The sequence below is a fragment of the Alosa sapidissima genome, chromosome 18, assembly GCF_018492685.1.
Source record: "Alosa sapidissima isolate fAloSap1 chromosome 18, fAloSap1.pri, whole genome shotgun sequence".
Lineage (NCBI taxonomy): Eukaryota > Metazoa > Chordata > Actinopteri > Clupeiformes > Clupeidae > Alosa > Alosa sapidissima.
The window spans coordinates 12,547,324-12,572,430 of NC_055974.1; the positions used below are offsets into that span (position 1 = coordinate 12,547,324).

General features: G+C 43.8%; 1 protein-coding gene across 6 annotated transcripts in view; it reads right to left on the reverse strand.

The window, feature by feature from the left end:
• Positions 1 to 2,509: 2,509 nt before the first annotated feature.
• The window catches only part of mark2b (MAP/microtubule affinity-regulating kinase 2b), a 37,085-nt gene continuing 14,487 nt past the window's right edge, over positions 2,510 to 25,107 (reverse strand). For 2 of the 6 annotated variants that reach the window (XM_042069825.1, XM_042069824.1), the window contains 17 exons: positions 24,317 to 24,370; positions 23,660 to 23,708; positions 21,518 to 21,583; positions 21,361 to 21,431; positions 21,154 to 21,210; positions 17,982 to 18,218; positions 17,181 to 17,300; positions 16,827 to 16,926; positions 16,590 to 16,702; positions 16,349 to 16,481; positions 15,453 to 15,592; positions 14,881 to 14,969; positions 12,611 to 12,766; positions 9,455 to 9,718; positions 7,173 to 7,199; positions 4,157 to 4,195; positions 2,510 to 3,087 (listed from right to left, as the gene is read on the reverse strand). In XM_042069825.1, the coding sequence (XP_041925759.1) occupies positions 2,568 to 3,087; positions 4,157 to 4,195; positions 7,173 to 7,199; positions 9,455 to 9,718; positions 12,611 to 12,766; positions 14,881 to 14,969; positions 15,453 to 15,592; positions 16,349 to 16,481; positions 16,590 to 16,702; positions 16,827 to 16,926; positions 17,181 to 17,300; positions 17,982 to 18,218; positions 21,154 to 21,210; positions 21,361 to 21,431; positions 21,518 to 21,583; positions 23,660 to 23,708; positions 24,317 to 24,370 (2,235 nt within the window). In that variant the 3' untranslated portion in view covers positions 2,510 to 2,567. The remainder of the gene's footprint in view (positions 3,088 to 4,156; positions 4,196 to 7,172; positions 7,200 to 9,454; positions 9,719 to 12,610; positions 12,767 to 14,880; positions 14,970 to 15,452; positions 15,593 to 16,348; positions 16,482 to 16,589; positions 16,703 to 16,826; positions 16,927 to 17,180; positions 17,301 to 17,981; positions 18,219 to 21,153; positions 21,211 to 21,360; positions 21,432 to 21,517; positions 21,584 to 23,659; positions 23,709 to 24,316; positions 24,371 to 25,107) is intronic. The other 4 variants (XM_042069829.1, XM_042069827.1, XM_042069826.1 and 1 more) reach the window with 4 other exon arrangements.

The following is a 25,107-nucleotide window of genomic DNA, read 5'->3' on the forward strand; positions in this document are numbered from 1 at the left end:
TTGTTTTTATTACTATGATTGAATCGATCATAACCATCATCTCTGCACAAAAAAATTATACATGTTCACACCCCCGTACTCTCTCACCCTTGCCATTTTCAGAGTCTGACACAGAAATCATTGAAAAATTACAGCAATGAAAAATTTTGAAATAAAAATCAACCCTGAAGAAAATAATATTAATAATAACAATAATATAACAATACGATTCCCAGCACCATAGACAACGATCATTTGAGAGTACAACAAAAAAAAAAAAATATGTATTGAAAATAAAAACAGAAAGATCATCAGAGAAGATATAAAATATACAGTTGTGCACAGGTACCCCGAAACTGCTGACTGATAGGCAGGTAGCCTACCCCTCCCCCCACCCAACTATAATCTCTGACAGGTCATTTCTGAACCTCCCCCTTTACCTCTGAATTAGAGGGTGATGCATGCATGTACAGATAACTGAACACGTACACAACCGCACACGAAATCCATCGCTTCCACACACTCTCTCTCACACACACACACACAGTCACCAATCACCCCTCCCATTCTCTCTTCTGTGCTTATATCCCTGCCAGTCTATACTGTCTATTTTTTCCAACATCACACCAAAACTAGATCAATAAAATATTGTAGAAAAACAAAAATAATATAATCAAAAGAAGTGACCAGTAGTAAAGTGATCTAATCTTGATGCTTGGTACTTTTCACTGTGGTCTTCTCACTATTCTCATACAATCAGTATGTGTATAGATATGTCTGACAAAACAGGTCTTTGGGTTGCAGGCGTCCCAGTCCTCTCACTTTCTCTTACACACACACGTGGCAAACTCCCTCTTTTTCTTTCTCTCTTTCTCGTTCACACACACACACACACGCACGCACGCACGCACGCACGCACGCACGCAAGCACGCACGCAAGCACGCACCCTCAGATTTTCTTTCATAAAAATACAATTACAGCAAAATGTGATATAATAACAACAATAATAATCAACAACATTAATGCTGATGACAGCTGGGCATCCATTGCACTGGAAGGCAGAGCACAAGCTTCATTCTCCTGGGGGAGCTGGAGAGCCCAAGGCTGAGAGGCCTACGGAGATGAAGCCGACGGGCACGGACTCTTGGAAGATAAGTGTCAAGTCTTGAGCCCTCTAGTCACTAGTCCTTTCGAAGGGATTCCTGGGTTTTTTGGGGGGGGGTCAAGTGACCAGCAAAGGGCTGTGAGCTGTACAGACATGGCGATGGAGATGCAAGAGTTTAAGGATGATGGTTTCTCCCTCCCCTCTCGTCTTTGTTTTTCGTACGAGGAGAGGCAAGATGGAGACGTTTTAATTTTGTTTTGTGTCCTTTTTGTTTTACCACTTCGGACATTCTCTTCAGAGGTGATAATGGTGGTGGTGGTGATACAACCCTTCCAAAACAATCTAAATGATCACTGTAATAATTGCTTCTCAAGAACAACAGACCACAAATCACCAATCATCCATAATACTATGAAATACATTCTGATTCTTGCTCAATTCATCTTATTCACAAAATGAAATAAAAGGCAAAATAAACTGAACTCTAGAGATCCAGTGAAACCAGCAGACAGAGCTAAAAGGAAAAAAAAAAAACACACACACAAAGTAGACAAACTAAATCACCTTCCTTGTGCTCACACAATCTGAAGGTGATCGGGTGTTTTGGCGATCTGGTGGTGTGGGAGTGAAAGTGTGAGTGTCAGTGTGTGTGCGTGCACGCGAAAGTGTGTGTGCGTGCACGCGAAAGTGTGTGTGTCAGTTTGTGTGTGGGACAGCGAAGGCAGAGATGGGGGAAGGCAGATGGCCTTCTGCTTGGCTTGCTCCACGTGCTCTCGCAGCGATGCCCAAACAACCCTCGGCCACTGATAAGCGTGTCGAGATCACACGAGGACATTCGCAGCAATGAGGCGTTACAGTCTGTGGGAGGGCTTCAGGTGAGGTGCTCCGGGGTGGGGAGGGGGTAAAGACACGCAGGACGTCCGGCGGGGGGCCGCTGTTGCCATCCTCGTGCCCTCCTCCACGCTCACCCGACATACACCCATGTAGTGATTCTATGCCCAAGTGCAGGCCTGAGCTCAATGACGACAAAAAAAAAAAAAAAAACATTGCAGAAATGAGGAAAATATACAAAATAATTTCTTGGGGGCTCAAAGAAGGAACAGACAGGGAGGGAGAAGACAAAAAAAAAAAAAAAAAAAAAAAAAAAAACTCGGATCGTATGTTAAGGACCCACCAACAAATCGCTATTTTTCGTTCAATGCTGCTTCAGATGGGGTTTTCAGACTAACTATACACCATATTCCTATCCTCTTCTCAGACAAAAATTGTCAGAGAAAAGTCAGCTGTTGCACTCACTACTTCTCTGTGCAACAGCAGTGCTGCTCTTTGCTTCACAGCCTGCTTGTTCAGTTTTTCCTATCCACTCAGGCATTAAACCCTCTCCATCCCTCCATCCCTCCACTCATCCATCCCTCCATCCCTCCCTCCCTCCCTCCACTCATCCATCCCTCGTTCCGTGCCCTCCATCACTCCTCCTCCTCCTCACAGCTTGAGCTCGTTGGCGATCTTGGAGGCAATGTTCTTGAAGGCGATGGATGTGCCCGAGATACGTTTAAAGCGCACGCCGTTGAGGGAGAGTCGCGGCAGCTTGCACACCTCCATCTCCCACTGGACAAAGTCGTCGCGCGCCGGGTTGCCGGCCACGCACAGCAGCATGAAGCGCTCGCGCAGCTCGTACTCGCAGCTGTTGGCGTCCAGCACCTTGCGGATCTCCTTCATCATCTCACCGGGCTCCATGGACGACGTGGTCTTCATGCTCCAGGTGAAGCGCAGCGAGCGCGGCTTGGCCTGGTCCTTGAGCGTGCCCATGCCGCCGCCGCCTCCGACTCCTCCGCTGCCCGGCGGGCCGGCCGAGGTCGGGGCCAGTGAAGAAACCGGTGGCGGGGTGCCGCTGCCTGGGGACGAGGAGCTGAAGGAGTCCTTGTTCTCGTCGCCCGCAGAGCCCAGAGTGCCACCTCCTCCGCTCTTCTCAGACTTATCCACCGTACTGCTGAGCATGGACCTGCAGACCAGAGGGGGATGATTTTAGAGAGGAGAGGAGGGAGGGATGGGAAAGAGAGGAAGAATGGAAGACAGGTGAGAGAGGCAGGTAAGGGGTATGAGAGAGGTAGAGACAGAGAGGTAGAGTGAGAGAGGTAGAGACAGAGAGGTAGAGTGAGAGAGGTAGAGACGGAGAGGTAGAGTGAGAGAGGTAGTGACAGAGAGGTAGAGAAATGATTGGAGAGGAGAAAGATTAATGTGAATTATGGAGAACCTGAGGCATGAGTGAGTTAACAGTTGTGTGTGTGTGTGTGTGTAACTAAGCCATCTGCTCTTTTCTACAAAATGACCTAAGCTGCAAAGCCACTTACTTGTGGAGAACCGCGGTCTAACAAAGGAAGCCAAGACATGTTTCCGTTTTTGTAATTCACTTTAGATAGAAGTGCCAGCTACATGACTAAATGACTTGGACTAGCAAATGCAACATGAGGAATTAAGATTTCTGACAACTATTGGTTATAATTGGGTGGCAAAAAAACAACAACTAAAGACTGTAAAAACTGTTGCCACACAAACTCAATGGTTAAATTGTTTCTCAGCTGAGTGCTTTCAAGTGTGTCTGTGACCACTAATGGTCAGAGTTGAAGCCAGAACATTGCCCTGAACAACAGACATGTTAATCTAAGGAACAGACATGTTTCTGTTTATCTGAGCAGACAGCTTCTTCCAGTGTGTACATCTTGCATGCATGTCAGCCACTGAATGACAGGGAGATATACACACAAGTAGAAATCGAGGAAAATTCTAGAATTTCATGTTACACACACACTCGCACAAACTTTATTTTCAACAATTGGACGTTATGGACCAGAGCTGCGTGCACGTATCCAGTCAATTCATGTTATAATTCATTCACAGTTGAGTTCATAGTCACCCTTCACCTGGATTCTATTAAAAGTTCAATTATCAGCTCTCTCTCGCACTCTCTCTCTCAGCCAATCACGGCTCCCAGACCCAATCTAGTGATTTCGCCTGATTTCAGGCTGGTTTTCCTGGAGAAGGACATGCTTGCTAGATTGTTTGTTTCTCACCTGCTCCCTTCCTCCCGACCCTCTGCCTCATACGGACTCCTTGAGAAAAATTGGCAGAAGTTTAGTGTCAGGGTTTGTCCACTGCCACCATTCGTGAGGGAAGGTGGAGGAGTCTACCACTACGGACTTTCAGAGACATCCACCACCACCACCACCACCAACACCACACGCAAACCTCGCCCTCCAAAATTCCATTCCACAAGTGAACCTCCAGGCCATACGAGTTTGCCTAAACGTTTTGTTTGAACTGGGTCGTCTGCACAGCTCTGGCGATAATAATGACGTTACTTCAGACTCCACAATGCACTGCCTGCTATTGCTACAGCAGTAGACCCATTCGCCACGGTCAGATCTGTGGGGAATGTACTTTTTAAATGCTTTAAAAAAAAAAAAAAAAAAAAAGGCAAAATGTCATGCAAAAAAAAAAAAAAAAAAGTTTTCAAACCAAAAGCACTGGCCTCGGGAGTAATGGAATACAATAGAATGCAGTTCTGAAATTTTGCCAGATTGTGACAGTTTGATGGAAATGGAAATAGAATGAGATGGTCTGGAGGAGACGATGATGTAGAATGGAATGGGAGGGGAGGTTGGACCGTGACTCAGGCGTCTGTAGCAGGAGACCGTTAAGTCTCCACGGCTACTGATCTAACCAAGGCAGACTGACAGGACGTAAGGCGTGAAGCCACACAGACACTTAAACAAAGGCACATAAGAAAGCACATGCACTCACACATACAGGGAAATCAAACTCAACAGCAAGACAGCATTGAAACAAGTGCAACTGGCAATGCTTGGAGAAGTCTGTGGTCAGGGAGAGATAAACATCCTAGCATGGGTTAGACATCCAAGCCAGCTCTCTAAACTCCAAATGGAAACGATTGAAGGAAACACAAATTGAGGTTTTTTCCTTTTTTTTTCCCAAACATGAAACACAAACACTGACTGACAGATTTAAAACCAAACTAACTAGGTGGACCACAGCACACATACATGGGCACACTAATGCACAAAGCTAAACAATTAAGGGTTCATTAGGGTTGACATAAAGGACGACTGGGCCAAACATCCGAGCTTATATGTTTCTGTTCCCCTCCAAAGACTATTTGCCCCTAAATATTGAACATTTTGTTCCTAACATGGTGTATCAACATGTCTATTACATTCCATGATGACAAACCACTGCTGAGGTAGGGTTGTTGAAATGGGATCACGTTTACGGTCATATAACAGAATCTCTTGAAAAGTCTGAGTTAAATAGTTGCTCTTGGGGTTGAAGCATTTGAGACATTCTAGCTTACCATTTTAAGGTGCCACACTTAAGTAATTTCAAATGTCTATTTCTGATAACTGTCTTCAGCTGGTTCAATAATGGATACTTGGAAAAGTATTAAATATTCTAAAGATGTCTCTTCTGGTTTAAAAGACTGAGACTGTGTCTCAAACCGCATACTTCTGTCAACACACTGCTTGTATGCACTGAGAGCTTCCGTCCATAGTGGCAACTTTTCAATGGTTAGTATTGTCCCAATATCTGCACTATATACTTAAACTAAGTATTTGAAGTAGGCGGTTTTAGACACAGCTACTATAACAATGAACTTGAAGTTGTGAAAAGAGCGCATCAACAAGAAATGTGTTTTCTGTTGTTTTCTTCTTCTTTTTAACTATTAATTAACATTAATTCCAACTCTATACAGAGGACCTGTAACAACATTCTTTGTTCATATTTATCATCCTAAAAAGACCCACTTTTAGCAGTGTGGCAAACAAAATAAGATGTAGAAGCCAATAAAGGCTGTGAAATACTTCAGTGAAAGCCAATGGTCTGAAAGTCACGTCATGCGCATAGCAAAATAGGGAATGCAACTACGCCCCCTGTTGGAATCCAGAAGCATTACCTGATGAACACAACTACCACCAGACTGTGAAAACAGTCATGTTTAACAGTTATTTAGGACAATGCTTTGCTTTAATCTCAAAGTGAACTTGTTAAAAGCGAGTGCAGATGCACTCATTTATGTAAACTCTGTCAGTAGGTTTCACCTGAGCCTGGATTACAGATACATCAGTACACAGTGGGTCATGGATGGGTTTCTCCCAGCCAGAGCACATCCATGGGCTAAACAGTGTGGAAGTGTGCGCGCGTGAGAGGGCCTTTTAGTACTGCAGCAGAGCCCAAAGCTGTCCAGTTGATGCCATGTTAAAAAGAACGAGGAGGAGGAGGAAGAGGGGTACACCTCCTGAAAGTCTGCAATGGCTGGAAAACGCAGAGCTGTTTGTTCATCACCTCTCCATGTCCTCTTAGGACCTCCGAAATTTTTTTAATTATTATTATTTTTTTTTTAAAGGAATTTAATCTACCTAAAAGGGCTACATTTAGATGCAGCATAACATTTATTGGATAATACATGCTCATAAATGGGACTGAGGACATTCCTGGGGGTAAATAGAGGTCATCACCACATCATAAATTTCAGCCTGGTCTGCATTTAACAAAACAAAAAAACACCATCACCCAATTCCGACTGTTTAGATCCCCCATACCTCGAGTCGGCAACAGAAATGTCATTTTGTACCCCAAAAAAGGGGTCGCACAAACCAGAGGAGGACTTTAAACCAAGTCACACACCACACTGATGCCCAGAGGATGAGGCTTCCTCAGGTCTGTAAGACGAAGGACTGGAAAGGAGGAGAGGGAGGGGCGATGGATGGAGGAGAGGACAGGGAGAGTCCAGTCTGGATGTTAGGGTACACATGGTGGATGAATAAATAGTAAGGGAGGTGGGCGAGAGGGTTGTTAGTGCTGGCATCACAAATAAAAAGGCAACAAAAGGAGGCCAAACCACAGTGGATAACATAAAAGGGATCAATAAAGCAAGAGAGATCACGACCAAAAAAAAAAAAAACAAATGAATGAGAAACAAAAAGCTGCACGAAACACCAAAAAGGGGAGGAGTCAACTTTTAAAATAAAAAGTCTCATAAGAGAGGGGGTTATATCGTTGTCATTTGCCTACCTTCTGGGGAATCTGAATGACAGATTTCTATAAAAACAAATAAAAAATAAAAAAAGAAATAAATGAAAATATCAATTAAAAAGTAAAATAAAAGAATAATAACAGTAGTGTGCTTCTGTGTAGGTATCAAGACAATTGCTAACAAAAAGCATACTCAAAACCATATCACTCTGTCACCACTGGTAGGAAACTCATTACATAACAACTCCTATTTGTTAAACCTCCTGTATTAGCTGATAACATGTAGAGATATTAGACTGTAAAGTGTAAGCAGGAAGTGCCCTTTTAAACACAAACATCAACACAATGGAAAAGCAGAGAGAATGTGATGGGACAGGCTGTAAATTAGGGTGTGAAGAGAAACACTTCAAATTAAAAGTCTCTGTCGGTCACTCTCTCTGTGCCTGTTTTTCTTTCGGTCTCTCTCTCTCACACACACAAGTAATCACACACACATACTTCAGAGATGTAGGGTTTGACTTTTACCCAACTTTCCGCAGTTTGGAAAGTGTGTACATATTCAAATATGTCCACTGACTTTGGGTGCTATTGTTTTGGCCTTGTGATTATCTGATTCTCTGAGATAGTGTGTGTGTTTTTTTCTAGAAACTTCAGTAATAAAACCTATTAGATATTAACTATCAGTACTACTAAGTAAACACAGAGTGTTTTGTGTGTGTCTGTGTGTATGAGTGTGTATGTCAGCCACTACACTACACTAGTCTGCCTCCAGCATTATAGGCTGAGGTCAGGCCGTGAAGCCGCGTGGAAACACTGGTGTTGCCGTGACACCGGCTGAAATGTGACGCCTGGCAGGCAGTGAACCATCCCCCAGTCTTTGCACGCACGCTGCAACACTGGCAAGATCGCGCCAAGGTGTCCCTGCCACGGGTATTTATAGTGCCACTGCAAAGCAATACCTCCGCAGTCACCATGGTTACCACGGAGGTGCAGCACTGTGGAAGCGAGTACACTTTTCCAGAGTGTAGCGCAGCACTTAGAGATGATGAAAGGGTTGCATGTTGGTGTTGGATAGGTAGGTGGATAAGTCTAGAGATAGTTACATGTGTGAACAGAATATGTATGTATGCACATCAGGTTCCTGATATGGATGATCTTGAGACAGTTAGTGATGCAAAAAAAGTCTTCAGAATTTAGATATGAAGACTATGAAGGTTTTGTTAAAAGTTACAATTTACCACCCTGGTTGTCACACCAAAAAAACATAATTTTCTTGTGAATTCTTGCCCCAGTATGAACACTTTAAATTTTTATATATGATTAATTTCCAAACCACAAATGTTGTTCCTCCCCAATTGTTGGTTAGGATCAATCTGGAGACCTGATATGTGACACTTCAAAGAAAAGTACCAAAAAAAGTACATTTTACATGCAGTCAAATTCAAACAATTCAAAGCTTTTGTGCTTAGGGCTGTGTGTTTGGGAAGGGTTTTGGAGAGAAACCTCGAGTTGAATTTTTGTTTGAATTGATGTATGCGTGTTCACGGAGGGAGTGGGTGAGCCAGAGTGAGTCGTGTGCAAATATCCCGAGCTGGAGGGAGCCGAGTCCTGCCTTCTAGTGTGTGTGTGTGTGTGTGTGTCCCTGCATCCCGCCACTGCATGCAGCCACAGAAACGTGGCCTGATTATTTACTGAGTGAAGACGTGACCTTGAGTGGACGCACAACACTTTGACTGCATCCCAGAATGCACAAGGATGCAGTTAAAACTGGAATGCAAAAGTGCCGATGTCTGTATAGAAGACCAAAAGGTCAGAAAATTATAGCTCATTTTAATTCAGTAGACTTGAGAAAATGACACTTCACACACACACACACACACACACAGTAAAACAGATTTCTGTGCAAGCAAGGACCTGACCAGACAAAGCAAGAGGACAGGCAAACACATCACATACACACGCGCACACACACACACGACGCACCAGCACAAAGCATACAGTTAAAGTCCTATCCCTTACAGCCAGTGGACAGGAGCGGAGGTGTGAGAATGTGTGGCAGATGTCTGTGGTAGAACACTTCCTGCCCTCCTCTCTCAGTGCATAGCTGAATCTCCCCCAACCGCTCAAACCCTTTCAGTTTTCCCACTCCCAGACAGAACAGCAGACACTCTCACATCACTGCCTATCCCCCCCCCCCCCCCCCCCCTCCATCAGGATGCATGTACAGGTATCTACAACACCCCACACCTCCACTTCTACAACGTCCACCATCACCTCCCCTGCACATACACCCATATCCCACATCATAGATACACACTCACCTGCGCACAAACTTGGAGGTGAACTTGCTGAAAATGCCCGAGGCGGCCGGCCTCCTCTGCTGGCTGTTGCCGTGGGAGAGGGATGGCGAGGCGGGCGGCCCGTGGTAGGGCGAGCCCTGCTGGTCGCGCGCCCCCCGCTGCTGCCCGGCGTGGAAAGTGTTGCGGCTGGCCACCCCTCGTGGGAAGTTGGTACGGTCCCCCGCCGCTGCGCTGCTGATGTTGTGAGCTGAGGGGGATGCGCCAGGAGCCCTTTGTGGGGGGGCACTGTGGGGTAGTTGGGGGGGGGGGGGGGGGGGGGGAATGGGAAACGAGACGTTAGCTCAATGTCCAACAAAAGCATGGCTTGATTTTTAATGCTGGCCGTCTTTCTAACACAGCTTATCAGAGAGCACACGGTCACAACAGACTACAAAGGAGAACTAAAAGGGAGAGGCCCCCCCCCCCCCCCCCCCCCAAAAAAAAAAGTGTCTGGACCGAGGGCTGCTGGAGTGAGCGAGCGTTTCAGCTGGCATTAACGGCAGTGCTGAGCTGAGCTGCGCCGGCCCTGTCCCTCTGCAGCTGCGTGCCCCTTACATAACGCCGGGAGTGGAGGGACAAGATGAGCCCATTGTGTCTGACTCAAGCACATAGTGCTTAGGAATCACGCTGCTACGCTGTCCCTCACACGCCCACTCGCACTCAGAAACGAAACTCGGAAAAAAACCAAACAAACAAACAAAAACAAAAAAAAAAAACACACATACACGAGCCGACAACACAAACACACTCTGGCTTTCTGAGCACATCTGTTCGTCTTTGTGTCCACTCCATGGACACCTATGTAAGAGACCTTGGTATGCATTCTATAAATAGAGTCTCCTTTCAGACAGTCACTGCAGCAGCACACCAGCAAAAAGTGTCCTGCTCCGGGCACCTGTTCAAACTGTTCACACAGACCATCCACAAGCACGGGGGGCAGAACTAGGCACAAAAGTAACAGCTGTCAATCACTTATGTAAGGGAAGTTAATATTTTCACCCTTATTTTATGAATGTATATGCATGTGTTAAACTGTAAAATGTTGGCTATACAAAGTCGCACACTTATTAGATATACCTAATAAAAAGAAAAGAAAAACTAATCTTTTGGCATTTTATCTTTGTTTCATGAAAACAATGAAGAAAAACCTAACGTTGAAGGAAAGCATTTATTCTGAAAAGAAAAAATCTTTTAATATTTCTAACAAAAACATATGCAGCACTTAATTGAAGAAAAAACAACTACCTCCACATTAACCTCAGTGCATGATCCCATTCCATAAACTGACACCAGGGCAATCGCTAGTCACATCACACAGGGTGGGTTAAGTGAAATGCTAAGGAAACAAGTCTGGGAGAAGATCCACCTAACACATCACACTTAACTCATCACATCAAACTTCAGTTGGCTGCTGACCACTATTACAAACCTAGACAGATAAGGAGGTCTTAAAAGGCACATACACACAGATGCAAAGACACACACACAGATACACACACACACACGAGAGCTAGGATGACACACAATCACTTGGCCTGGGAGGCTCTAGGCCAAAAACTAGGAATCTGATCTAATCATGGCACGCTCACACATACATCTCCAACACGGCACCCACGACGTCCGACTCCGGAGCACACCGGCCGATGTGTCGCCCTCTGCTCCAGGTCACATGTAACATGCTACCCAGTGCTAGTCTGGAGGCCCAGTCAGGTAACGTGTTACTGAGCTAGCAGCTCCAAATGGTATGTTAACATGGAGAGCATGACCCGGGACACACAGCGGCCTCCATCAGTGTGCTTCTTCTCCTTCTCCTGTCAGATCACTCCATCATGATCATGTTTTGGGTTGTTTGTTTTCACCCCCCCCCCCCCCATTATTTGTTTTGTACATTTGTTTGTGTAAGGTGTATTGAGACCATGTTGCATGGTGATACTGCACTACAAGCAATTGACTGATTGACCGATTGGAAAATCAGAAAATTGGAGGGTGTTTTATGATTCTGTACAAGGATGCATGTAGAGCTGACGTCATTGTGATATTACGGCTCTAAGAGGTTCAATGCAAAGCCTCAGTGTTTCTTTGAATTAGATTATCTCCCCAAGCATGCAGGATTTAAGTCCAGTGCAACCCAATATACGTGCCTGAGTGTAGGAGAGCCACATGAAGGACTGCGCTTGCTGGTGCACAGGTGCATTTAAACGGTCACATATGCCGTGCCTTATGGTATACGCAGCATATATGATAAATGATCCGAAGGGGGTGATTATGACGATGAAGTGGTTCTGACAGAAGAAGAGGGGGCTCGACTAGGAGGAGAAACAGCCGGAGCGGTTCTGGGTGCATCAGTACCTTCTCTCAAGGGTCCCCAGCCAGGTGCGGAAGAGCCTGAGCTCACTGCATGCAACAGAGCAAGCCTCGACACAGTCAGTCACAACAGCAGTAACACACACACACACACACACACACACACACACACACACACACTCAACACTGCTAAATCCATAGGCACAGTGACGTCCCCAGAGGCTTTAAACCACAGACTCGGGAGCAATACGACCATGTGACTTGCGGGAATTGTTATTTCACACTAGGATATTGTTCAGAGACCTAGGGCATGTTGCACACACACGTGGACGTGTAGATGTAAATGGACAGTCTATCAAAGTAGTCACAATACAAAGAAGTTCACCATACTTACAGAACGCCATCTTGGTGTTGAGGTTCCCTTGAGGGTGATGAATCATAAGACCGTGTGTGTGTGTGTGTGTGGTCATGTAATGTTACCATAGAATAGGAAATGTGTGTGAGTGCTTGAGTCTGTTATGGACATGTTAGTGGCAGGATAATGAGGCTTAGTCTGGTAGTTAAGGGAGATGGGAACACAAGTAATTCTCAGAGCTCGATCAATCTGTGTGTGTGAGTGGCTATGTGTGTGTGTTTTGACTGGCAGGTAACACATTGCTCATAATAATCTATGCATTACATATACAACTCTAAACTGCCCTCCTCTTAAACAAATAAATATTGCCTCTTTCATTCATTGCCCCTTAACTATTGATTGTTTACTATCCATTATTGATTACTGATTGTTTACTTTCCCTGTAGTTGAGTGGCTGAGTGTGTGCGGATGAGACTTGCCTGGGGCGCTGGTGTGTGTGCAGGTCAGTGGGACAGGGGTGTGCGGAGGTGGACTGGGACTTGTGATGTCGGGAGCGTGAGGAGGAGGAGGAGGAGGATGAGGAGAGCACGGCGGCAGCTGAGGCCGTGGAGGCGCGGGACCCAGGAGTGTTCAGGCTGGGGGGGGGGGGGGAGGGAGGGAGAGAACCGCACAAACACACACACACACACAGACAGACACGCACACACACACATACAGGCATGTGTGTGTGGGTGGGTGTGCGTGAACAGAGTGCAGGGGCAGAGAGGGGACAAAACATGATTAAAAGCTACATTCAGCACACAATGGAGGGCTAAGGGGAGACTGGGGTGGGGGGGTGGGGGTGGGTGGAATTGATGGATGGGACAAAGAGAGACAAAGCAAAGGAGAATGCAAATGGAGAGAGAGTTCTACCAAGTACTACTGAGAAGCACCTACAACAGTGTATGGATTAGTAGTGGTGGAATGGAAGGAGAAAAAGAGAGAAAGGCAGTGCATGGGGACAGCGTATAGAAAGATAGTTCAGATCAAAATCTGGATTTAGAAGACCAGAGTGTGGACTGTTTGCACGGCTGCTCTACGACAGGGATGCGAGAAATCAAACATGCAACCATCGTCTCACTACTGCCAATCTTAGATCTGAACTTATGCAAGACAGGAATGCTGAGAGAAAGAAAGTAAGTGTAAGTAGTCGATTAAAACACAAACAGACAACTAAACAAGGATTAGGCAACAAGAGTGTGATGTTGAAATCACACACACACGCGGGTTCCTGACAGAAGTGCTGTGTGTTCTCGTGTGAGATTGTGCACTTGACCTCCATCACTCACAGATGGAACTGATCCTTTACAAACAAACACAACACAGCAAAATACACACTTGCGCGTCACGCATGCAAAGATTCACAAAGAATTACAAACAAAAAAACACACAGATTGAACAGGCATAGAAATGTGACACGCAAGCAAGGACAAAAAGGAAGGAGTGCAGTGAAGGAAGGAAGGAAAGAAAGGAAAGGCAACAGAAAGAGAGTGGGGATGGGGGGATGGGGAAAGGAGGGGAAGGAACATGAAGCCCACCAAATAGCGCTGGTTAATAATTCAACAACACATGAACAGCACACTGCACACACCAAGGAGCTTGGTGTGGACTTTTAGAGGATGAAGACTAACACAACACCACAACACTGCAGATCGTAGACAATAATAATAATAATAATAATAATATTTTTTTTTAAAAGTCAGCAGCGTTTGCACGTCACACCTGAAGCTTTTGAAATAAACTGCAATGACCAGGTGCAAAAAGCGCTGCAATTGACCACAGGAAAGAAGGGAATGCTGCTCACAGGAAATCGATTTGTCCAAACTACTCTCGTGTCATTTTTTAAATGGTGGCACAAAAAATATTACACAGCGGCAGAGAAATTGCCCACCAACAATGGAGTGCAAATAACTAAAATAATAATACTACTAAGCGCCACCATTTGAGACTGGAAAAAATACAATGCAGGACATCAGAATTTAAAAATAACAAAAGTTAAGTCCTGTATATAGGAGTTATAATGAATCATTGGCGGCACTTTCCTGGGAGCAGCTTGACCTTCTCACCAAACCTCTACAAGCCTGGTTATGCATTAGGTTATGCATAAGGCATGACAATAATACATATTACATACAGCACAGGTAAGCATGTACAGGTAAGCATGTATATGTATTATGATGACAGGGGCATTGGCACACCTGGGGGAGGGGGGGGGGGGAGCAGTTGAAAGCCACTAGCCAGGAAGACTGGGGAGAATGGAGGGATGGAGGCCATGATTTGCATGTGTGTTTGTTACCATGTGGGGATGAGGAGAGTGTGTGTGTGTGTGTGTGTGTGTGTGTGTGGGTTCTGTCTGAGACTGAAGGTCGGGAGGAAAGGAGTGATGGAGGAGTTCACAAGGGACTTCCTCTGCATGCGTCAGATGAGGAGTGTGTGTGTTCATTGTGTGTGTGTGTGTGTGTGTGTGACAAGGAAACGCTGGGTGTCATTAAAATTCTTCCAGAAATCGATTTCGAAATGACCATAAAACCAACCAATTGCCTTCCATGGGCATCCGCGGTCCACCATGAGTCACTGATCACAACGCTGTGACCTTTATTTGCGAATGGTGAGTGGCTGGTCAATGAGCTGCTAAAAGGGACACATGTCCGAGAGGACAATGCCTCTCGACTGTATAAAGTGAGTGGGAGTGAGTGTGCCCATCACGTACCTGTCTTTGCCATTATGGACCCCGAGCGTGGACCTCTCAGCGATTGGAGAGTTTCGGCTGCGACTCGTGCCAGTAGACAGGATAGAGTTCTGAGGAGGAAGAAGAAGAAGAAGAAGAAGAAGAAGAAGAAAGAAAGAAGGAGAAGAAAAGAAGAAGAGACACCAAGACAGAGAGGAAGCATCACATAACATTACATTCAATACGTAAATCAACTCAAATGAAAGTGCAGGACAGAACCTGGGTCAGATTACGAGGCAGCAACAATTATATGGGACTGAACAGAAAAACACACAGGAACTCTCATTTGGATACTAAATAGAAGAATATGTGCTGTTATCTCATTCGGTGAAAAGTATGGAATATGATTTAAACATAGATGTACCGGTCCTGGCTGAAAATGTTTTGTTTCTGTTTGTATTTTGCTTAATTTATTGTATAAATCTATATAAGAGCAAACTTCCTTCCAATCTTCCTTTACAAACGAGACTTTAATTCGTAATGGCAAACTGTCCGAATTGTCCAGGAGACATCACATAAAAAAGCAAAAACTGGGCGCTGGGCGCACTACTCACAGAGGAGGGGGTCGAGCTCTTCTTGTGGTCACTGGGAGTGACGGGACTGGGCGGCACCTTGGCTGAGCTGCTGGAGCCCTTGCGTCCGGTGTCTTCAGTGGTGTGTTTGTTGTCGCCCTGAGCGCGCTTTGAATATGAGCCTGAGACGAGAAAAAAAAGACAAGAGACGATCAAACCAGCCCTGTGCTCAGAACATTGAATCATTAATTTACATTTATTCGTTTAGCAGAGGCTTTTATCCAAAGCTACTTATATATGTCAATTAGATTACAAGGGCCATTCTTCCCCATAGCAACTCGGGGTTAAGTGCCTTGCTCAAGGGAACAACGGTGGATGCCGGGAATTGAACCCACAACTTTTCAGGCAACTGCATACTAGCCCAGCCCCTTTAACCACTACACTACCACCATCCCCGCAAATCATCACCACATAATTATTCACTATACAATGCACTATAGCAGTGTTTCTCAAAGTGTGGTCCGGGGACCACTGGTGGTCCGCAAGCTATCCCAAGTGGTCCGCAAGCAGACATGGTAAAATATAATATAGATGAGTTGTTTGCAATATTTAACAAATTTGTATGTAAATTCAAACAGTTCTGCAACACTGCCTATGTAAGCTACGCCAGTTTAAATCATATGAATCCTATGATCCAACAATAAGCAAGGTTGTTCAGTGAGGTCTATTGTGTAATATACTGTTGAAGTGGGTCTACTGTTGTTTTTTTTTTTTAATTAAGTGGTCCGTGAGGTTATTTTTTACTGGTTAAGTGGTCCTTGATCTGAAAATGTTTGAGAAACACTGCACTATAGGATGTAGTTCCCACACTCTCCAAAAGGCGAGTGTGAAGTGTAAAGGTGAAGGAAGCAGGCGCACAGACGAGAGTGACCGCTCACCCTGATCTGTCGCCCTCCGAGGTTTCTGCGCTGACACACTGCGCTGTACTTTGTGAGGCGGCGATGGGGCATTGCTGTTCGTGAGGTCACTTCCTGGCCGGGCCTTCGTTGGCAGGTTGACACTCTCTTCCAACTGTGGGGCAAAAGAGGGAGAGAGGTCAGAGGAATGTTTGTGTGTGTATGTGTATGTGTGTGTGGTTTCTGAGAGGTCAGTTAAGCACGGGCATTTTGTTGAGGGTACCTCTGAGTTTCTGTAGTCCAGCAATAGGAAGGTTGCTGTGACCTCATTATATTTTTGGTTGACAAGAGCGTCTCTGATTTCCTCCTGGGAAAAGCCCATCTGTATCATCATATCTAGGAGAGAAGGAAGCAACAAATACACTCAATGATGACATTACAAATAGGTTTCCCCATCATGCTATACCAGTTCTAAATGACACACACATACAAACATGCACAAACACACACACACACACACCTGTCCTCTTGGGGTCGTTATAGTCGAGCTCAGGCTCTAGATACGGCTTCAGCTCCTCGTCCTCATAACCGACATTCATCCAGCGGTCCTTCATAATTTGCTTTTCAGAGAAGTGAAGGAACAAAAGGAATAAGGAAAGGCACAAAAGTAGAGATGACAAGAACCGATCTGTACATGGTGATTTATGTCAGAAATGCAAAAGCACACTGTATGCATAAAAGCTATGCTATTTTCTGCTGGCTCTATATTGATGTGCATGGTCTCAATGAGGAGCTTGCTTTCTAACAAATCAAGTCTTATTAACCGCAAATGCATGACTGTGTGTGTGTGTGTGTATGTATATATAAGACATACTTCCAGGCTGCCTCTCTTAGAGGGGTTGAGAATAAGGAACTTCTTCAGCAGGTTCTCGCAGTCAGTGGACATGTAAAAGGGGATACGATATTTCCCTCTCAGTACACGCTCCCTCAGTTCCTAAGAGAGTATGTAAACGCAAACAACTCACTCACAGCAACAACCTACAACAACTCACTCATATGTGACCCGTATAAATAATAAATAAATGCCCCGCCAAAATCAATTATTATTGACCATCCAACTAGAAAATTTGGGGCGTGGAAGTTAACCGGCAGGTTATGATTGTGCAAGAGTCTGAAGTGCCTGATTGAGGTTGAAGCAAGACTTGTGAGACCTCTTAAAAAGTAAAAATGTTTTGCCTAGATAAGATATAAATGTATTTCAATTTTCTGTGGTCTGTATAGTTCATTTACAAAGTTACAAAAAACAAAATTGTTAAAAAGCACCGATATTGCTTTTTGGAAGGCGAATCCACTTAAAGTAGTAAAGAATACAACCAACACAATCTGTTTACAGATCGCAGGGCTTATACATGTATAGCAGCAACATGCATGTCCGTTTCTTTATAACAGTTTTATTTGTAACAGAAATAATAAAATAATTTTGCATGAGAATAAATAAATACATACATACATACATAAATAAATAAATAAATAAATAAATAAATAACTCACAAGCGGAGGCAGAAAAAGACTGGACAACAGGAAAGACAATTCAAAGACAGCAATGTTGGGCACTGATAAATTCAGTGAAGAGATTCCATCTCCCCACCTCCATCCATTAGTCGACTTCCCTCACCTTCAGGTTTTGCCCATCGAAGGGGAGCGAGCCGCTGACCAGCGTGTAGAGGATGACGCCCAGGCTCCAGACGTCCACTTCAGGCCCGTCGTATTTCTTGCCCTGGAAGAGCTCGGGGGCTGCGTACGGCGGCGAGCCGCAGAACGTGTCCAGCTTGTTCCCCACCGTGAACTCGTTACTGAAGCCAAAGTCGGCAATTTTTATGTTCATGTCTGCATCCAGAAGCAGGTTCTCTGCCTAATAAACAGAGATAGAGAGATAGAGAGAGAGAGAGAGATTGGAGGTGAGGAGTGTAAGGGTGAACCATAGTAAGGTGGAATTTAGAGAAATAATTACAACACATCCTTTCATAAATAAGCAAAAATAAAGTAAGAAGGTGTATAAGCAGCAAGACCCAACACTATGGACAAAGCAAACATCTGCTCCTTTGTGTTTCTTCAAAGCATCTCTGTCCTTTTGTCTCTTTCTATACTCCTTCTATGTCCTTTTCCTGCAATTGTGTCCAACTTCGTATGGAGTTATTTGCATTAAGGTTTGTGGTCACTGCTTTCTGATACCCCAGACTACAAACGAGTGGCGGCTTACAGCCTCACAGCCTGCACCAGCGGAATTCTCAACCCAGTGGAGAGGAGCAAATGTTGCCTGGCAACAGACTGTTGTTACAAACTATCTTTGTATGGACTCTACCGAATGGCCACAATTTCCGTGTGCATCTGTGAGGAGTAATCGCATGTATGTTTATGCCAAATACAAAAGACACTAAGGTGATATAAGGGGACAGACAAATGTAATTTGTCTTCCATCACGGACCAAGGACCCTACTAGTTGCTAGACCAGAGGTTTTCAATCCTTAAAAAAATCCCCAAAAGTCAAATCAAAACCCCAAGGCAAACAGAGTTATTGTTACTGATTATGATAAATGCCACACACATTATTATAGGCTAGGCTATAACAGGGGTGTTCACTCTGTATGTATAGAACAAACATGGGAATATAAGAATGCTCATGAGACCACAGCAATGGGCATAGCATGGCTTTGCGCTCACAAGATGAGAAAGGTAAACATGATATTCACACATAGGGAAAGGTGACTTCATTGTGTTGCTCGGCAAGTGTGAGAGTCCTTTGGTCGCTAGATGTGGTTTTGGTTGAGAGAACAGGCAGGTAAAATAGCAGCTAAATCTAGCAATGGCAACAGTAAACCATTTTGGTGAGCTTGCTGACAAAGAATCGTGAGAAAGATCCTAACTTAGCAGCCTACTCAAGACCAGATTGACTAACTGCCATCGTTGCATTTAAAAATTAACCTCTAGCCTATTTCATGAGCCTGTACAAAAATGCAATGGGTTCCTCAAAATAACGGTACGCCGGTTAAGAACTACTGTGCTATACTGACTGATGCGCATTACCTGCCTCCATCCGGAGTCAAAACCGGTGAAGCACGAAGGAGCCTAACAGCACGCCTCGTTTAGACCAATCGCAGAGCAGAGAGCGAAAACGATGCCCATGCCCACAGAGATGGTGCCAGACCAGATGGAATTTACCCATGACACCAGGCACCAGACTAAACAAGAGGAGCGCTCCATGTCACTCACTAGCTCGCCTCACACCGAACAAGGCCTCTGACTCTATGAACAGGGATTATCCAGTGCTCCAAAACTATTGATCACCACAGACATCAGGAGACAAGACACCACTGATCCCTAGAGAGGAAAACCTCGGTAAACCCTCACTGTCCATCACCACAGGCCCTCGTAGCTTGCTTTGTGAATCACATGGCGCAAGACAAACCAGAGCTCAATTCATTAATATTTCATATGATCTCATCCTGTCTACCTCAAGAACACAACCTTTTCTAGTTAAGAATACTACAAATGAACATTTTTTCAAAACTTGTTCATGTTGGAAGGCTTGAAATTGAGCTTTATATTTGTCCAGACAGACACATTGTGCCGAGCTTAGGAGCCAAGGCCTCCCCAAACCCTTTAGAATAGACCTACCAAAGGTATCAAACTATTGGGCACAGATAAGTACCAGAATAACACACAGACTTGAACACACACACTTGAATAGCCTTATATTTGTTGATACTGTAGTATTGATTCTCAATTTCTCAAAAAAAAATCTACACATTTTTGTGTTACCCTGAAGCTCAATTTCAAGCCTTCCAACATGAACAAGTTTTCAAGTTGGTGATTCAATACATTATTATTGAATTTGATACAATTTAATACAACATGTAATACAACTGTGATATTTCAATCTTTTTTTTAAACATGTCATAGTATAAAGAATATACCACTATATGCATGAAATCTGAATTTTAAATGTTTGCTTTCTATGCATGTATTTTATATGTGTTTTTAAGTCACTGCAACATCTAACAACTACACAACTGTTTTGTGTATTCTGAAGGAATTCAACATAAAAATGTGTAGATGTGTAGAATACTACAGTATCAACAAATATAAGGCTATTCAAGTGTGTGTTCAAGTGTGTGTGTGTTATTCTGGTACTTATCTGTGCCCAATAGTTTGATACTTTTGGTAGGTCTATTCTAAAGGGTCTGAGGAGGCCTTGGCTCCTAAGCTCGGCATAATGTGTCTGTCTGGTCAAATAAAGCTCAATTTCAAGCCTTCCAACACTTTCTGATAAAGGGTTCAGAAGGAGAAAGACCAAAAGCAATAAAGCCATAAAACTCCATCCATTCTGTGGGGACACGGGGGAGTGGTGGCATTTGTGATGGACTGTGAGAGCCGGCTGGGTTGTCCCCTGGAGCGGGAGAGGATGGGGGAAGGGTTTGTGTGATTATGTAGCACTGAGGACACAAGTGCTACAGATAAGATCTTATTTTAGCTGAGGTGGCATGTGCAAGCCATTACAGGAAGTAAAAACAACTCCTGTAACTCTCCTCCAGCCTAATATGGAGATCCGCCAGACAGAGAATCGTGGTCACCGAAGATCATCATGTGTCAGAGTGAGAGGCCAGAGTGAACGGAGAGAAATCCTAACGAGGAATTTTTTACTTTTCCAATTGTGATTTTGCACAAACAAACAAACAAACAAACAACAAACCCTGGGCCAGGCCCTGAACAACCACAACAAATGCCTACATGAAAATGCACACACACACACACACACACACACTGGTTGGCACAATAAGAGCACTCACCTTTAGGTCCCTGTGTACAATGCACTTTTGATGGCAGTACTGAACTGCTGAGACAATCTGCAAAGACACAAATGGGAAAAAAGAAAAGTAAGACAGACAGTGAAGTAGTCAACATATAAAATAAATGAGGTACAAGAACAGAGAGTAGCAATGTACCCTCTGACCCCACCTGGGTGCTATATCACACAAGCAAACATCTGCACACACCTGTCTGAATTTGGCACGGGCCTCCTTCTCCTTCATCCGCCCATGAGCAACAAGGTAATCGAATACCTCACCTGTCACGGGTAGGACATTGGAAGTCAGGGGACACATCAGAACACAAAGTATGAAACAACATATTCAACTGGGGGAAATAACTCACCTCCACTGGCGTACTCCATCACCAAATACAGAGTCTTCTCTGTCTCAATCACCTCAAATAATTTCACTGCCGAAAAAAAAGTGTGAGGACAGGGGCGGGCAGAGAGAGAGAGAGAGAGAGAGAGAGAGAGAGAGAGAGAGAGAGAGAGAGAGAGAGAGAGAGAGAGAGAGAGAGAGAGAGAGAGAGAGAGAGAGAGAGAGAGAGAGAGAGAAATCAATACAAGATGTTAGAAACTTCAGAAGCAGCTTCTTCCCTTTCTGTTGCTAGTCAAGCTGTCAAGTTTTAGACACTGAAACAGCCAATTCAGCCTGTCTTGTTCACATCAAAGTAATGAGGCATAAAACTGAACTTCCAGATATATTTTTAGATTATTACACAGTCCTAGCTCAGTCACTTAAAGTTACTGTAACAGTTATGTTTGAAACGGGCTCAGTAGAGATGGCATATGTGAGCGTGGACACGAGTCCCTGAAGGCTTGTGTCAGCCAGGCTCTCTGAACGGCCTGGGCAACGCTACAGAAGACTTCCCTTCTGAAGATTCAGAGCGAGAGCCTTGGCATGCAATCAGAGGCCCAGACAGGCCCAACGCCAGGCACTGGCTCCTCTTGGCGCTCATATTAACTTTATTTATTTATTTATTTATTTATTTTTAATTTATGCATTTACCTGACACTTTTAACCAGATAGCAATTGCAGGGCTAGTCTACCTGGAGCAACCTGGGATTAAATGCCTTGATCAAACGAACGCATGACCTTTTTTTTTTTTTTTTTTTGCGGCTACTGCACGTAATGCCACCTTACACCAAACAACTTTGACGAGATTTGGGAAAGATTCTTGAAAGATTGTAGTCTTTTAACTAATGCCCCCCATTCAAGCTTTACTCAGAGGACTCCAATCTTTGGAGAATCTTTCCCAAGTCTTGTCAAAGTTGTTTGATGTAAGGAGGCCATAAGCCAATTGATTTAGCCACTACTGGATCACCGCCCCACTAGACAATGCAGGTGATGGGCTGGGTGACACAAGGAGAGGGAGGAGAGGAAGTGGAGGAGAGCTTTGTTATGAAAAGCTTGATGGGCAGGTCTTGCATGCTCTAGCTGGAAGAGTAACTGACGAGTGCCATCAGCTTGTTTCAGCTGAGAGAGATTAGTTATCCACACTCACCATGACTGGGTGCAGCAGTGACAAGTCTGGCCATATCGGAGTCTGGCCAACTTACAGTTGCAATAAGGAGGTGATGATGACTTAGCAATGTTAGCAACGGTTAGAGGAAAAAAAAATCCACACTATGCAATTCATTATTTTTTTCAATGAAACAAAAGATATTTGGCCTACATTTCATAGACAGGCTAGTTAGGATCACTATGAATGAATTAAACAATAAGACTTTCATTTTCTTAGTGCCATTTTGACAAGTGCTTCAGATTACAATGGCATAGAAATCTATATAAATCTGCCTATCAAAACGATGCCTACATTTTGATTAAATGCATTTAGATTGTGTTTCGCTTGTTGTCTCTTGCCACAGACTGCACATAAATATTATTTTTTACAATTAAAAAACTCTTTACAGCTTCTACGAAGTTGACACTTTCAGTTTTGCAGTTATTAATTAATTAATTTGATAAAATCAGTGTGTTTACTTGGCCAGCACATTCACCATCAGTTCTTGGTGACAAGTCAAAAAGAAAACATATTGCTGATTATTTTCAATTTTTTTTTTTTTTTTTTTTTTTTTTAAAGATACACTTTCTGACAACTTCAAAGTTCAGCCTGGACCTCAGTCTTCATTAGAAGCTATGACGCACTTCAGTCACAGCCTGAGTGGTCTTATACAAAAGATAATTCAAGCATGGCCGGAAACGACACATCAAGAAAAATATACAATCACATAAACATTAGCACGGGCCTGCTCACATCACACGCAAATGGAACCCCTGCTCCCTAAACAGTTTAGTAGGAATGCCAAGTCGTCGGGATATGTCTAATCTATCATCATTTCCTGACCCAAGATTAGCTATAGCCTCCAAAAAAATCATTATTTTTGTCTCTCCAACGTAATTCTCAATGCAGGCAACATATTACAAAAGGGCATGTATGAAGCAGATCTTAAAACTGTGTAAAAAAAAAAACCATCCCACTCACCAATATTTGGGTGATTCAGGACTTTCATGATTCTCACTTCCCGGAAGAGCTGATGAGAGCGAGAGAGAGAGGAGAGAGAGAGGAGAGAGAGAGAGAGAGAGGAGAGAGAGAGAGAGAGAGAGAGAGAGAGAGAGAGAGAGAGAGAGAGAGAGAGAGAGAGAGAGAATAAAAATGGGGATAGGAATGAGGGAGGAGAAAACCAAAGATGAGGACGTGAACCTGAGCCATCTGCAAACTCAAACTCAATCCGCATCGGAGACAACATTACATCACACTGGGAAGGAGACAAAGGTTTGTTTTTTTGAAATGCAGAGTACATTTGGGATGTTACCAAAATATGAATACCTGCATGCTTGCTTTATGTGACCCAACAGATGCAGATGCAGACATGTGTGTGTGTGTGCGTGTTTGTGTGTGTCAGTAGCTGTTCTTTGATTGTAGAAAAAAGCTGACATACAGAGGCATGCAGAAGGGCATCCTTTCACATTTCCTGCAATTATGCCCTCCTGATCCCCAGCTTTAAAGACAAAAATAGCGGGTTACGTCAGTTTGTGTGTGTCTGTGTGAAGAGAGAGAGAGGGAGAGAGTGAGGAGAGGGAGAGAGAGGGAGAGAAAGAGAGAGACGCAGAGTGGGCACAATAAGAGGGAAGAACTTACTTTCTGAAGACTGGAAGAGTTCAGTTGTGTCTTATCTATGATCTTTACTGCCACCTGGAATAAGACAGTATGATTTTTTTAATTTATTTTTTAAAGAATATATTAACACATAAAATACACAAATGCATCTTTGGAACATATTTGTGTTCTTCTGAACACCTAGATGAAGACACAATTGCAGTTCATGTATGGCCCAACTTAGTCTCCCCTTTTCACTTACATTTTATTTTTATGATGGGTCTTTAGTTTTTCTAAAATTAGACATACTGAAAATTGCAATATATGGCCTTTTGCACAGTATTGAAATATTGCATGTATATTGCATGTAAAGTGTTGGCAAGAATCTCACGGTACGATACAATACACAGCCCTACATTGGGCATATGGATGATACATGAGGCAAATTTTTGAGCAATGTTGCAGGGGAACCTCTGCAAGAAACTTGAGGTTGGTGTGAGAGGGGGTGTATTGTGTGTGTGAACAATCTACACGTTACTCATCTTGCACTGTATTATCTTCCTGAATCCCAATATTCTGATCAGTGTGGGCGAATTACAAAGTCAGCACCAGTCAGAGGCTACATTCATTGTTTTGCAAATTTATGATATCGCATTACCAAAAGTATTGGTTTTACCAAAAATACTTGGCAATATTTTTAAACTACAAAAATACACACCTATAAAGAATTTTGATACAAAATACAAAGCCATTTTTCTTCAACCCAATAAACATTTTTTAAATAAATAATATATCATAAATTCTGGCCATCCCTGAAGGTGATTGGTGTTGGC